Here is a 13,433-nt window from a genome sequence, read left to right as displayed (position 1 = left end):
CACATGAGTTTCGTATCACTCTAGTCTTGATTTCTGACAAACAAGGATCATCTTATACAATTTATCGTTGGACAATAAATGTTCTTGTAGCTGGAGGTGAGACCGGCTACTCTCTTTAGTCCTTTCCTGCCTGTGGGAAGTGTCCCCTTGGTTGTGATTTTAGCCACTGCTGACTTGGAGTTACATTTTAAAGAAGGCTTGCTTACTTTGTGAAACAATTTGATTAGATGCTCAGCAGTTTAATTCCATTCATCGTAAACTGGAAGCAATATTTCTTAGTATTTAACCTTCTGGGTGCCTTGAAGGCTTTTTTTTCTCGCTGGCTTGTTTCTCTGCCAAGCTATTTTAAAGGGATTCATTGTATTTTTGTATGTAGTGTGATAGGACAAGCACTTTTTCTTTAGATTGTCTCCAGCTGTATTTGTCCAGGGGTTGGGTGATGTGATGATCAACTTCCGTTGCTGCTGCTGTTTGAAGTAGTTTTTAGTTGTCCTGCGATTTCTTTACATGGAAATGAGGTGCTACTCACAGTATTTGATTCATCAAAACATAACAAAAATAACCCAGAGATGAGCTAATATTTTTTTCTTTTTTCTTCTTTAAGTCGAACACTGTGTAAAGGAAAATAATAGAAAATTAAAATCTGTGTGTGCACTGTTCAAATTTAATGTAGTTTTGTTTTAATTTTTTTTTTTATTATTTTGGGGGCTTTTGTTCACTTGTTTTTTTTCCTCTGAGTGTGGGAGCTTTCATAATCAAGTGGATACCCAGGGAACAGAATAGCATTTGGTTTTGGCATCCTTCTAGGACACACAGATGACTTCTGGAACATCTTTGTTTCAGATTTGTATGTGTCAATGTTTGTTTGGTTTAGGACCATGCAAGGCTTTTGCATAGATGTGGTGCCTCTTGTAGACTAGTTAGTGTGCCTGGAAGGTGAAGACATGCTGACAGCACACAAGCTGCTCTTCAAGACATTTGGCTTTGAAAGAACATATGCTTGGTATCAGTCTGTACGTATCTACTGTCTACAAAATCATGTGCTCTGTAGGACCTCGCAAATCCAAATTCTAGTGCACATTTTGGAAACTATGAGTTTTAGGATTTGATGGGCCAGAAACCTCTTCAGATTTTGGAATTGGTTGTGGCGATGCTGTTAAAAACACCAAACAGAACCCCCAAACTTTCCCTTGGTTCCAGACTGCAAAAAACATGAGTGAAAAACAGATCCAGCAGACTTTCTGTTCAGTTGCATGTTAATAAGTGGTCTGGGTCTTTGTAATGCAAAGCAAAACAAAAAGTGGAGCATTGCCATTTTTTAGAGAAGATGCTAAAAAAAGCACTTGTATTCAGATAGTTTATGCTCGCACTCTTTTCTTGTACCTTACTCCTTTCTGTCATTTGTTTGTGATCTGGGCAGACACAGGAGAGGTAAGCAGTGTTGCTATAAAGCTGTACATATGAACTTTTTGGCAGTTATTCTGGCAGATGTTGTGTGCTTTAAGGTTTTGGGAAGCTTTTGACCACTGGGCTTAATATTGTAAGTAGTAGATCGTTTTCAAACAAACTCAAGAATGGGAGTTTCCTGATGAAAGTGTTTATGTTTCTGCATTTGAGGAAGGAGAGGTTTCTTTGGGCTAGCTCAGAAAAGCCAACGCACAGATTTTGCCACACCAGGGAGAGGGAGGGAGACAAAGGGTTGAATGGCTCCAGCAGGCATAAAAACAGGACTAGGCTATTAAAATAGTTGTTGTTCTAATTGCCATTAATTCCATATAGGTATCTGTATTTATGTCAACCAAAGACAATGTGCAGCAGCCTTACAGAGCTCTCTGACGGTTGTCTGGGTACATGTAAGACCTTGTCGCTAATGCAGTTCCTAAACTGTGCTTTAAGGTTAAAAGCCCATGTCCATAATTAGCACAAATACTGTAAGAGTAAAGCAATTTATTTCCAATCAGCAATGCTTTGTATTTTATAATAGCTATGGTAACAATATGTATTATGCTTGCCCTATGGAAATACATTCTCCTTGTGGCAGGGCTGTGCAATAACCTGATCAAGAAATTTTAGCATCTTTGTCTTTAGTTTGAAACTGAACTTGTTTTGAGGACCAATTTAAGGGTATTTTACTATCTCTGTAGTTTCAAGCTGCTAGTATATAGTAAAAAGTAATAATGTTGGATGGTTTAGTGTGAGGTGTCCCTGCCCATGGCAGGGGGGTTGGAACTAGATGATCTTAAGGTCCTTTCCAACCCTAACTATTCTATGATTCTATAAAGTTCTGAGGGATTTTTTTTTTAATATGGAAATGGCTTTGTATTCCAAAAGTTACCTGAAAGTGACATGTGTGAGCGCTAAGAGAACTGAAGGGATTATGCTATTTTTCTAATGATTTGAAATAACTAGGTTAAAATTACTTTAAAACTACTTTAAGAAGAATTTTCACCTTTTGAAGTGTGATTGAAAGCAACCGGAGAGCATTGGCAAATGAATTTTTGTTTACATCTATTTTGTGTCACCAAAATATTATGTTGAGTCTGACTCTTAGTTTGCAAATCATGTATTGAAGTATTTTCAAGGGTGTATGTCCCAGTGAGGTGCTTTAATTAAAATACTAAGGGAAAATAAAATAAACAAAATTAGTTGTGTTGTGTAACCCTCCTGTCCGGTATTCTTGGTTAAACTAAATAATTGCTATAGTAATGATTATTAGACAAATTCCACATAGGATCATGAGATTTAATGATTCAGTAGTTTTCTGTCTTATATGGTTAAGTTTATCTTATAAATATTCTGAATAGTTAGATCCAACTCATGCACAAGTGAGTCTTAAGTACAATTTCCCCCCTGTCTCTGATATATCCAATGTTCAAATTTGCTGTTAAATTTGATTATAAGGACAGCTGCAGTGTTGTCTTGTGACTGAGATTATCTAGGAAACACTAATAGTGGCCCTTTTAAGATACATGTGTTTAAAGAATTCGTAATTTTGAAGTATCAGCTGGAGATACAAGTTCAGAAGAAGATACAGATCATGAACCTGAACCAAATGCTTTACATTTGAGTACAGAAATACTGTATTTCTCGATGAAAAGAGAGACTCTGTTATTCAGAAACAAAATATGGTTTCACTTCATGTTGCTTTGATTAAGGACTAGTACTACCACCGATGCTCAGGAAAAAATACTCTTGAACTGAGCTGGTACTATCTTGCTGACCCATGCTTTCACATTTGTTCCTATGTAATTCCCTTCCAACACCCATTTTCTGTCTTGCCACATGGATTGTAAGCTTAGAAGAGAGAAGTCTTACTGTTTTGTAATTTATTGCATGTTCCACTATGGAATTTGGGTGTATGACTGAGTTAGTGCTACAGTAATAACTGAAACCAAATATGAGACTTGGCTTAAGAGATCGTGAGCTCCTTAAACTACTGAGAATCTGTTTAGGATTGATTAAAGGGTCTCACTCTGTTGAGAGGAAAAACTTCTCTGATACCAGCTTTATTGGTGCAGTTTGGCCTGTTTGGTTTTTGTAACTTTATGGTGCTGTACCTGTACAGTATATTTTCATTGAACTTCTGCAGCACCTTGATCTCTCCTTCTCCTTTGCATTAGTGTAAGGCGTCCCTGCCCAAGGCAGAGGAGCTGGAACTAGATGATCTTAAGGTCCTTTCCAACACAAACCATTCTATGATTCTATGATTTAGGAACTATCTGTTTCTTCTGGAAAGAGCAACCAAAGAGATCAGTGCTGTTGACCTTCCGTGAAACAGGGAGCTGTGAGGGACACCAAGGAGCTAGACATACCAGAAGCTTGGAGTGAAGCACCGTGTTATCCTTGTGCCCAGAGTTTCACTGGTTATATAGTAGAACCAAATAAATGCTGATCTTATGAGCAAAACATCAGCCTTTTCTGCTACCAGTTATTTGGGCACTGCTGAAGACAATAGGAATGTAATATCCTTCTGAAGCATTTGCCAGCTGGCTCAGGACACCATGTCTTTTCATTCAGCTCATTCATTGTAGAATAAAGAAAATTGGCATGCTCAGAATGTTTTAAAAATACATCTGTTCGGAACATGAGCGTTGTTTCTCACTTTCTTAATTTGTCACTTCATTACGAGTGTCCTGATGGACAAAGGGTGATGCACACACAGCAAGTGGAAAACTTGGTTAGGTTCCATGAAATCCATAAAAATTCATTAAAGAAAGATTACTACATCTTCTAAGTTCTGTACCACTAAGACAGTTGTAGCTTCAATTAAATGACAAGAAATTGGGAGCTAATAGAGAATGACTTTGCAGTTTACCGTGTTTACAGTGTAGCTGTTGATAATGCCACATAAAGTTATTGAGACAAGTGGTAATATTGCATTACATCCATTCTTAGCTGTCAAGCCTTTTTTCCAAGGGTCTGTTGAAGAAAGTCAGTTGTTTATTTTTACAGATGAGAAACAATTTAATCCAAGGATTTACTCAGGATCTCAGGTTATAGCAAGATTTCCCATACTGGCTGTGTTTTAGTTTGGCCATGAGTATGCAGGGAAAAGCTCTGAACCATCTGTGTCTTTGCTCCCTGAGGCAGAGCTTGCGCATGAGCCTCATCACTCTGTGCTGGGTTTCTCGGTGTAGAAATGGCTCCAGGCTGAAGCAAAAATGGGACCTGATGGCCAAGGCAAGGAATTTGGATTCAACTCTAAGCTTGGCTGTGAAGTCCTCTGTTGATAAAAAGGGTGTGATGTTGGGTCAGCCACAGAAATGGAGAGAGAACCTGCATGGCCTACTTTAATGCTCTTGCAGAATGGTATACTTTCTTTTGGCATGTTCTGAACTTACATGTACTGATACATCTGTTCCTTATGTGTATTGGTCTTGTGTACTGTGCTGGTACTCATGCTAGTAGTCTATCTGGTTCTGATAGCTGCACAAAGATATACCTTATGCTTGAAAAGTTAGTACTATATAAATCATAGAATCAACTAGGTTGGAAAAGAACTTGTAGATCATCAAGTCCAGCCATTGAAGAAGATCCCCAATGTGAGAATCCTAATGTTGACGTCAAGAGTCAAGCATAAACCCCAAGATTTATTTGAAGTTCTCATAAACTTTCAGATCTGGACCCAAAAAATCTGTGGGGGATATCAAGATTTCTAACTTGTATATGAGGGCAGTATTTAAGGAGATGCTGGCGAGAGCAACAATACAGAAACTTTTCAATCTTGTACAGTGCATAAGTGAATTAATATTTAGATCGGAATGAAATCTTTCCATTCTTACTGTATTTCACAATGATATGCATTCTCAAATGAGGTGAATTTTCCCCAACAGGTTCATTACATAAAACAAGCACCTGCCTGTTGTTACCACGTCTCCTTATTCATACAGATATAGTCAGGTGGCACACAGGACAGGCATTCAAATTTAATGCAACAGAAACCCCGTAGTGTAGCTTTGTTTTAAGACAATTTAATAAAGTAGAATATCCAGAGTTTATTGGAAGTGTTCTTTACAATCAGATGTTTCCTGTTGCTAAAGATGTGTCCTGTTGTTGAGTGTCTTTTTCCTTCTCATAAAGGGAATAAGTTTGAACTTTGAACCTGCATCTCCTATCGGTTGCAGACAGCACTGGACTGAAACTCTTCATGCGGTTTCCTTGCCAAAACTTTCACTCCCTCTACTGCTGTAGCTTGTACCTCCATGATTAGGAAGAGTGCCTGTGCTGTGCATGTGTTAGATATATTCCTCATCTTAGATATTGAAAAATGTTAGACTAATATTGCTCAGATGATACCGTTGATATTGTTACTTCTTGTGGTGTCTAAGCATGGAATGCTATTGATTGTTTTTCACAGAGTACATATGTAGGAGCTGAGATTACTAGTAAGAGTGATCTTATATATGTTTCCTTTGACCTTCACTGATGCTGCATGATGTGGTGCATAGGAGGTTTCAGAATTAGTGACTTGAATTTTGAGTAAAAAATACAAGTAACTCAGAACATCCTTGAGGCTGCAGTACAGCAGATGTTCTTGTATTGACCAGAGCTGTTGACACAGAGCCATCTCACTGTGTTCAGAAAAAGGTGGGTAAGTAGGAAAACTGGTTGTACTTTAGAAGAAAGATCTTAATAATGTGGAAGAAAGGGGGAGGTGTGGGGGATGGACACATAACTTCAATATGGAAGCAGGATACTTAATAAATTAGTAGGATGGCATTTATCATTAGACTGACTAAATTACTTAGCCCTTCACTAAATTCATCTATAGCATGTAAAAGAAAGCATTAGGAAGTGAAGGATGCCCTGTCAAGTAATCTGTAAGTGCAGGCAGGTGTTCCTGTGTTTTACCAAATCTGAGGAAGGATATTCATCCTTTGGGTATCTAAGTGAGATCTTTGTGAAATAGAACTGAAATTATATAGTTCCCTTCAGTTCCTTGGATATAAAAATTATCCAGAATGCTGCATAGTTGTGATAAGTGTTTTTTTTTCCCTGGTGCTTGTTTAATTTGGGGCGGGGGATGTTTTGAGATCTGTCTTCTTCCCAAATGAATCCTGACAGTGGATGTTTTCTGAAAGTGGTGCCGCTTTTGTGACCTTAGTTTTCTCACTAGATGAAACAGAAGATAATTGTTGTTCTTACTGGCCTTTTTATTGCTAAATTATGAAGAGTTCTGCATTAAAGGTTCTTTCTCTGGTATATGTAATGTTATAGAATATTGATCTCAAGTAGAAAATAAATTTTGATGGCTATTGGGATGTTTGAGTATGGAGCTGAATAGCAGACCCTTTTCCTTATGGATGGTCTTCTAATTCTGCCATAAAAAAGCAGCACCCAAAATCTTTAATTCTGACTTCAAAGTTTTATTCTTTAATGTTATTACTGCAATTGCTGTCCGTAGTTCGAGTGATGGAGCTCTGCAGCATATCTGGTCGCTGATCAAGCTCTAGAGGTGGAAATTACATTATATAAATATATGTTGCAGTTCTGTAGGAGTCCATTCGAGTATCTGGAGAGCAGGGGTATGAAACGAGGACTTTCACAGTGATCATGCATACAAGAAAGCAATGCAGACCTCAGAGCTTGAGTCTTTATATGAGGATGTGCCAAATTACAGCCTTATGTTGCTATGTATTATCATATTCCCTGTTTGGCTTGGTCTGTAGAGTGTATTTCTGTAATGGTATGTGGTATCAAGGCTGTGTTAAGCCTTTAATAATAAACTCTTATAACTCCTGTGGGACTGATGGTTTGTGGTTTCTCAGGACCACTTCCAAAGCAGCATGCAATCATTTTTTTTTAACTGATTTTTTAATATTTTTTTTTCCTGGGGAAGTTGGTTTATTGCTAAAGTCTGGTTTGGGTTTTAAAAGAAAAAGGGTAAGAAGTTATTGGTTCAGCTTCTTTGGTTTCCAATAGGATATGACAAATATCTGCAAGTCTTGGAGGGAGAGTCTGTAAAAGGCAAAAAAAAGTTAGTGGCTTCTCAGGGGGACTTACTGTAGAAGTCACAGCTGAAATTCTGAAACAGCACTTAGGTAAACATACAAGTTATATATATTGATTAAATGTGGATCATATTTGCTGTTCTCATACTGTGTTGCCACTGTTTGTTTTCAGTTTGTATATTGCTTTTTCATCAGCAATGAAATCAAAGCAAAGACAATATTTGCACTGGAAGCTGGTCCATGTATTTGCTCTTACATGATTTCAGGAACTTGACACAGTTAGGCTTTAAGAGCTGTTTCCACACATCTCTCCAGTGCAGCACCCATGCATGATGATATTGTTTATCCTATGGTGTCTATATCTGTTTCTTGGAGTGTGAGACTTAAGGTGTTTTCCCACATGTTCTTATTTCTCTGTCTCCTACATATCTGCGTTTTGTTGGTCAGGATCATTTCTCCTTTAAGAAGACCCAAATCTTCATTAATTTTTCTGTTCAGAGACTACAGCAGTGGAAAAGGTATGGCAATCAGTAAGGAATAGCAGTTAAAATAGTTATCTGGTGTCCAGAAATGCCTAGACCTAAGGTACACAATATATGCAGCAAGATGAGTAATTTAATTTGTGTTGGGGATAGGGGAGTTACCAGGTCTAGAGTCATCCAGGCCCTGAGAAAGCTCATGGTCTAAAAACAGGAGGAAGGAATTGCAGGAGACCTAAGATGTGGGACACTGGAGTGGAAGAAGAAAGTGTGTGTATGATAAGGGGTCGGTGACAGTTGAAGTGTAGCCTTTGCCTTGAAATACAATCAGCCCTTGTACCTGGGGGCTTATCTGGACAGTGATATAAATGCAGCAGCAAAAGCAGCCACCTCAGGTTTGCAGGTTTGTTTTTTTTTACTTCAGAATTGTGCAAACCCCTTTGTGTTCAAGGGCAAGTTCAGCTGTATGTCCAGTATGGAGGAGCATCGTTGGAACAGAGTTTAAATTTGTTCCCAGAGCTGCATTGAGTGTGTCTGCACAGTCTGTCTTGGAGCTCCTGGTTCCTGAATCAGACAGGATCCTTCTGCTGGTTCCATAGTAGCGAGCTCTCCTGGAATAGGGCTCTAATACAGCATTACTCCACACTCCAAAAGGGCTTTCATGGAGCGAGTTCAGGTAGCCTTGCACAGCACAGTTTTTTGGGGGATGATGAAGCAGATTCATGTGTTGGTCCAATTTTTCATGCTGTAGTTGGATGGTGGGTGGGAAGGAAAGTGACCCAGGGCATAGTCCCAATGCAGCTTTGACCCAAAGGTGACACAAAATGACCCAAAGCAACTTTGCAGTCTGTGTGTTGAGGTCTCGGCCATTGTTATTCCTAGCACTGAGTGTCTTCTAAGTAAGTGAGTGTTTCTGCTGTCTTTGCTACTTCTGATGGATTGGATCAGATCTTTGGGTCTGATTGGATCAGATCTTTGGATCTTGGATTGCATGTGGATCTTGCTGTATCTTGGGTTTTTTTTTCCCCCTTTTCTTTTAAACTGCTGTAACCACTTAAAAATGATTGTAGCTAGCATAAAACAGATGTAAAAGGCTGGCATTGTGGTGTGTGCAGCCTTAAGCTGTGCATATTGGCAAGTTATTGGATGTCAGATTTCATGATTTGGGCATAAAGGCTTCCCTTCAGTTAAGCAGGCAGTGAAAAAAACCTTTAAACCACATTATGGAAGTAGGCAGCTGAAAGATTAGGGACTGCTCCTTCGGGCATAAACACTTTTTGGCACCTAAAGCTAGGGCACGTGTCAGTGGGTGTTTTACATTGCGTCTCATTAAATTTGGAAATAAAGAGCTTTTAAAGATTACCTTTGAAAGACAGAGTGGACTCAGGGGCTTGGGGAAGGCACTGGGCACAGACTGTGCAGCCACTTTGTCTCTGCAAGAAAACCTCTAGAAAGCCGGGAGGATTTTGAACTGAGTGATGACTGGAAGAGGTTTGAAGCTCGAAGCAAAGAAACTTTTCTTATTATGTTCATGGAAGCAGTACTTGGTGTATTTGGAAATAAATCTGGCTTGCCTCAAAGAAATGCTTATCTCCATGAACTTCTGACAAAAATAACCCATAGCTCTGAATCTGGCTGAATGCGGATAGCTGGGTGGAAGTAAGGTGACACATGGTTATCTTCTCAGCTTTTTTCGAGTTTATAACTTCTTCCCTTTTGAAGTGTCAATACCAGAAATAAACACAGTCTTTTAATAAAGATGCATGGCTTGTGAAATCACTTGTGGGGGCAGAGGGAGGGTTGATTGTAATACAGGTTATTCACGGTGAATTTGATGTTGAAGCCATGAAACTAACCATCACATGGAGGATTGGACTGGAAAGGGGAGCTCACATACTTACTCTGCTTTTTTTGTTTCTGTGAGGAAGATAATGTTCTCAGTTAAGGGAATGAAACATACTATTTTTGTGGGCTGCAATAATGGTATTAATTTGGTGCTTTTCAGCCATTCTTAGCTAAGTCCTAATACTTCATGTGCAGTGTTTGAATGCAGAATATATTGCAGGAAAATGAACAACATTTAAATTTGGTGTTAACTACAAAGCAATACTTCATGTTGATAAAAATCTCAACAGTTTTTTATAAGTAGAATCCCACAGAGATACTTCAGAATTAATTGATGGCAGATGAATTTAATGCAGTTAAAATGAATTGACCCCCTTGCCATTTGGAATAATATAAAGATGTCTGAATTTTATTCCCAAAAGAGGAAATACAGTTGTTAAGTCCAGATGGGTTTTTATTTTTATTGGAGTGAGTTTTGAGACTAGCAATATCTTTTTTTTTTTTTTTTTAATGTTACTACCAGAGTGTTGGATCTGGGACAGCACAGGCCTGCTTTTTAAAAATTGTTTTAAATCCAGTTAAATGAACAGCTTTACAGTGTTTATTTTGAAAATTAGCGCTTTCTTATTGAATTTGTAAGAATTTGAAAATAAGCACGGGGATGATATACAGTATAGAAAAGCCACGGGCTTGGGTCTTTGTCAAGTTGTCAGCTGGAATGTGGTAACTGCCAATGCCTGTGATTGTTGCCTGCCCAAATGTAAGGTGATGCAGCGGGAGCTTAATTGCTTTTCAGCACGTTAAATCTGGTTGTGCTTGGGCTTTTTTGTCTTGCAGTGAGGGCTTGCACCAAGGCAGCTGCTGTGGTTGTGGGATCAGTTGATCACATCTGAAGCCTGAGTCATGAATAGACGAAGTCATGAAGGGATTCAGTCTATTCATTTAGCTGAAGATGAAAGGCAGTTCTGCTATTGCTATGTCAGTTTAAAGCTTCTGATTCCATAAAATTAATCCTATTGTAGTGGTTTGTTCTTTGCTATGTTTTACCCATTAAGTTCTGGGCCTAAGTCTGCTCCACTGGTGGTGTGGTAGAATTTACTATGCGTTCTCCTTCAGTTGGGATTGGCATCAAAGTGGATGGCTTATTACCAGGAGGCTTACTACCAAAATAAGCGTCGGTTTGTCTCAAGAATAAAGCTGGAAAAATATCCCACCATTGAACATGGTACCATATTGCAGCTCTACTTGGAACAGAATGTCAAATTATTACTGATAAATTTTGCAAACAAGTTGAAGGCTGGGAGGGTGGTCTGTGAGGAAAACGAAGGTCTAATAAAATTGTCTGGATTGTGGGGTGAGCTTAATGCAAGCAGACACTAAGGGTTTTATATGTGGCCAAATGTCAGTTGCATTTCTAAAAACTAGGAGCTGCAAACTACAATTGATGCAAATTGTGCTCCATCATATGAAACAGTGACTGAAAGTATTAAGTATTAACTGTTGAGCAAGAGTTGTCATTGTGATCATGGATAAAAGGGCTATTGTGATTCCCAGATGGCAAAATAAAAGGGTATCAAGTAGGGAGGTTTTTTCTTGATGCTTAGCACATGTGCTATATATAGTACAAAGGTGAAGGATATTGATAAATTGAAATGCATTCAGCAAGGGAGCTACCAGTATGAGTAGAGATATGGAAAACATGGTGAGAACTGCAAAAAGCATAAAGTACTTGGCTTAGCAGTTTCAGGGAAGAGCTGAATTGTAACAGGCGAGTCCCCTAAGTGGGGACAAAATATTGATAATACATGTGATCAAAAAAAAGCTCTCCAGTCTAGCAGTCAAAAGCATATTATGATTCAGTTTTGGTAAGGTGTGCCAAGCTTATTGAGCATAAAATGAAATTATTTTCAGTAATTTTATTTTTAAGTTGTGGCTACTTTCTTTATTGGGTATTGACATCGTGATTTGTTGCGTACTCCAGAGTTCTGCCTTTGCTAGATGCCTGTTGTTTTGTCTGTCTGGTGAAGAAGTTGTTCTGCTTCCTGGCGGAAGGGAGTTTATGGAATTATTTAAGCAAAATAACAAGAAAATGTTACAGCAGGAAATGGTGCTAAGTAAAAGGGGAAAATGAACTTGTACTCTTGTGTTACAGATTCAGTGGTTCTTTCCTTTGACTCCGTTGGACATACAATAGGCTCAGGTACAACATTGCCTTCTTCTCTATCTCCCACCTCATGACAAGGCTTCAACGTAACTTGGCATGGTAGCCATGTTGGGAGGCAGGTCACTGAGTCAGACTTCAGTGCGAATCAGCCACGTAGTCAAAGTGGGTAAATAGGTCCTGGAGCAGGTTGCTCAGAGAAGCTGTGGCTGCCACATCCTTGGCAGTGTTCAAGGCCATGTTGGATGAGGCTTGGAGCAACCTGGTCTAGTGGAAGTGTCCCCGCCCATGGCAGGGGTTGGAACTAGATGGTCTTCAAGGTCCCTTCCAACCCAAACCGTTCTATGATTATACAGCTCCTAAGCGTAGTGGAAGTGTTAAGGGTCTTAGTGCAACGCAAGGATGAACACTTGGGACCCCTTCTGTTACCCAGCAAGGCGTATGACCTGGACACGTTATATGTGTTAGTGATGTGGTTTGTGCTTCTCATGTGAAAGGCATGAAGATGATGTCACCCACCAGCTGAAGAAAAACTGTTCTATGCTACTAGGAGAGTTTCTCAGCTAAACAAACAGTTGAGTTATTTCAGGAAACACATCAGGAATGCTTCCAGGAAGGAGAAGGTGGAAGAGTTGTAGCTAAACAAATAGGGCTGGAAACTTTTCTTTTTGGGTGGAGATTGACCAGCATTATCAAACCCCAAGGCAAATCCTGTCCATTCTAATTTTCTTTGAAACCTGAGCACGAACTTTAGTTAAACTGAACCAGAAGTCAAAAATTCTTTTGTGTGGAGTGCACTTCATGAAACGAGCACCTTTCCCTTTGGCTAAATGTAATGCATGAGCCGTAGCCAAGGCACACGATAGTGAGCTCAGTATTTGATGAAATTCAATTTATGGTGTATGTATAATGATGTGCAAAGGAAAGGCTAAGAATTACTCTTAGAACTTAAAACACCTTCACATTAGAAGATGGGTTATTTACTGTCTCGCAGAGAAGAAAATAATCCAAGTGAAGGTTTAGCATTTTGTCTTGCTTACTAGCCTTTCCTCTTAGGTTTAAAGGGGGAACATGCTGCCTTCCAACATAGCACCTGTCTTCTGCCTGCACAATTTGAAAGAGAACCTGCTGCCTGACACTAACAGCAAAGCTTGAACATGGATTTCCAATTTACTAACCCCCGAGCTAGTGGAAGTAACTTGCTTTGGTGACAACACCCTAAATGCTTTCTGCTGTCTCTGCATCGTCTCTAAGACGTCTGTTGGGAAATGGATCAATTATGGGTGCATGGACTGATCTCAGAGTATTTCTAGGATGCTGTATGCAGAGTGGATATGTTGTGTTTATAGGGAGAAGAAACACTATTAATTCTCTATAACTCCTGTCTACTATTTAGTATCAGCGATAACTGAAGTGTGTCTCTGCCTCCCTCCTTCTCTACTGGGTGATGGTTTCTTTAGCATGGGGGAAGTTGCATAGGTTTGAGATAATAAATTT

At 39.2% G+C, this 13,433-nt stretch overlaps 1 protein-coding gene across 8 annotated transcripts in view; it reads left to right on the top strand.

Moving 5' to 3' along the window:
- Positions 1-13,433, top strand: part of ST3GAL3 (ST3 beta-galactoside alpha-2,3-sialyltransferase 3) — a 197,136-nt gene that overhangs the window by 30,549 nt on the left and 153,154 nt on the right. For 6 of the 8 annotated variants that reach the window (XM_065673551.1, XM_065673554.1, XM_065673556.1 and 3 more), the window contains exon 3: positions 11,928-11,975. The exons of the other annotated variants lie outside the window; for them this stretch is intronic. In XM_065673551.1, coding sequence (XP_065529623.1) covers positions 11,928-11,975 — 48 coding nt within the window. The remainder of the gene's footprint in view (positions 1-11,927; positions 11,976-13,433) is intronic. 8 annotated transcript variants of the gene reach the window in all.

The sequence above is a fragment of the Lathamus discolor genome, chromosome 3 (assembly GCF_037157495.1).
Source record: "Lathamus discolor isolate bLatDis1 chromosome 3, bLatDis1.hap1, whole genome shotgun sequence".
Lineage (NCBI taxonomy): Eukaryota > Metazoa > Chordata > Aves > Psittaciformes > Psittacidae > Lathamus > Lathamus discolor.
The sequence above is the reverse complement of the archived record's forward strand: the minus strand, read 5'-3'. Positions and strand labels throughout refer to the sequence as shown.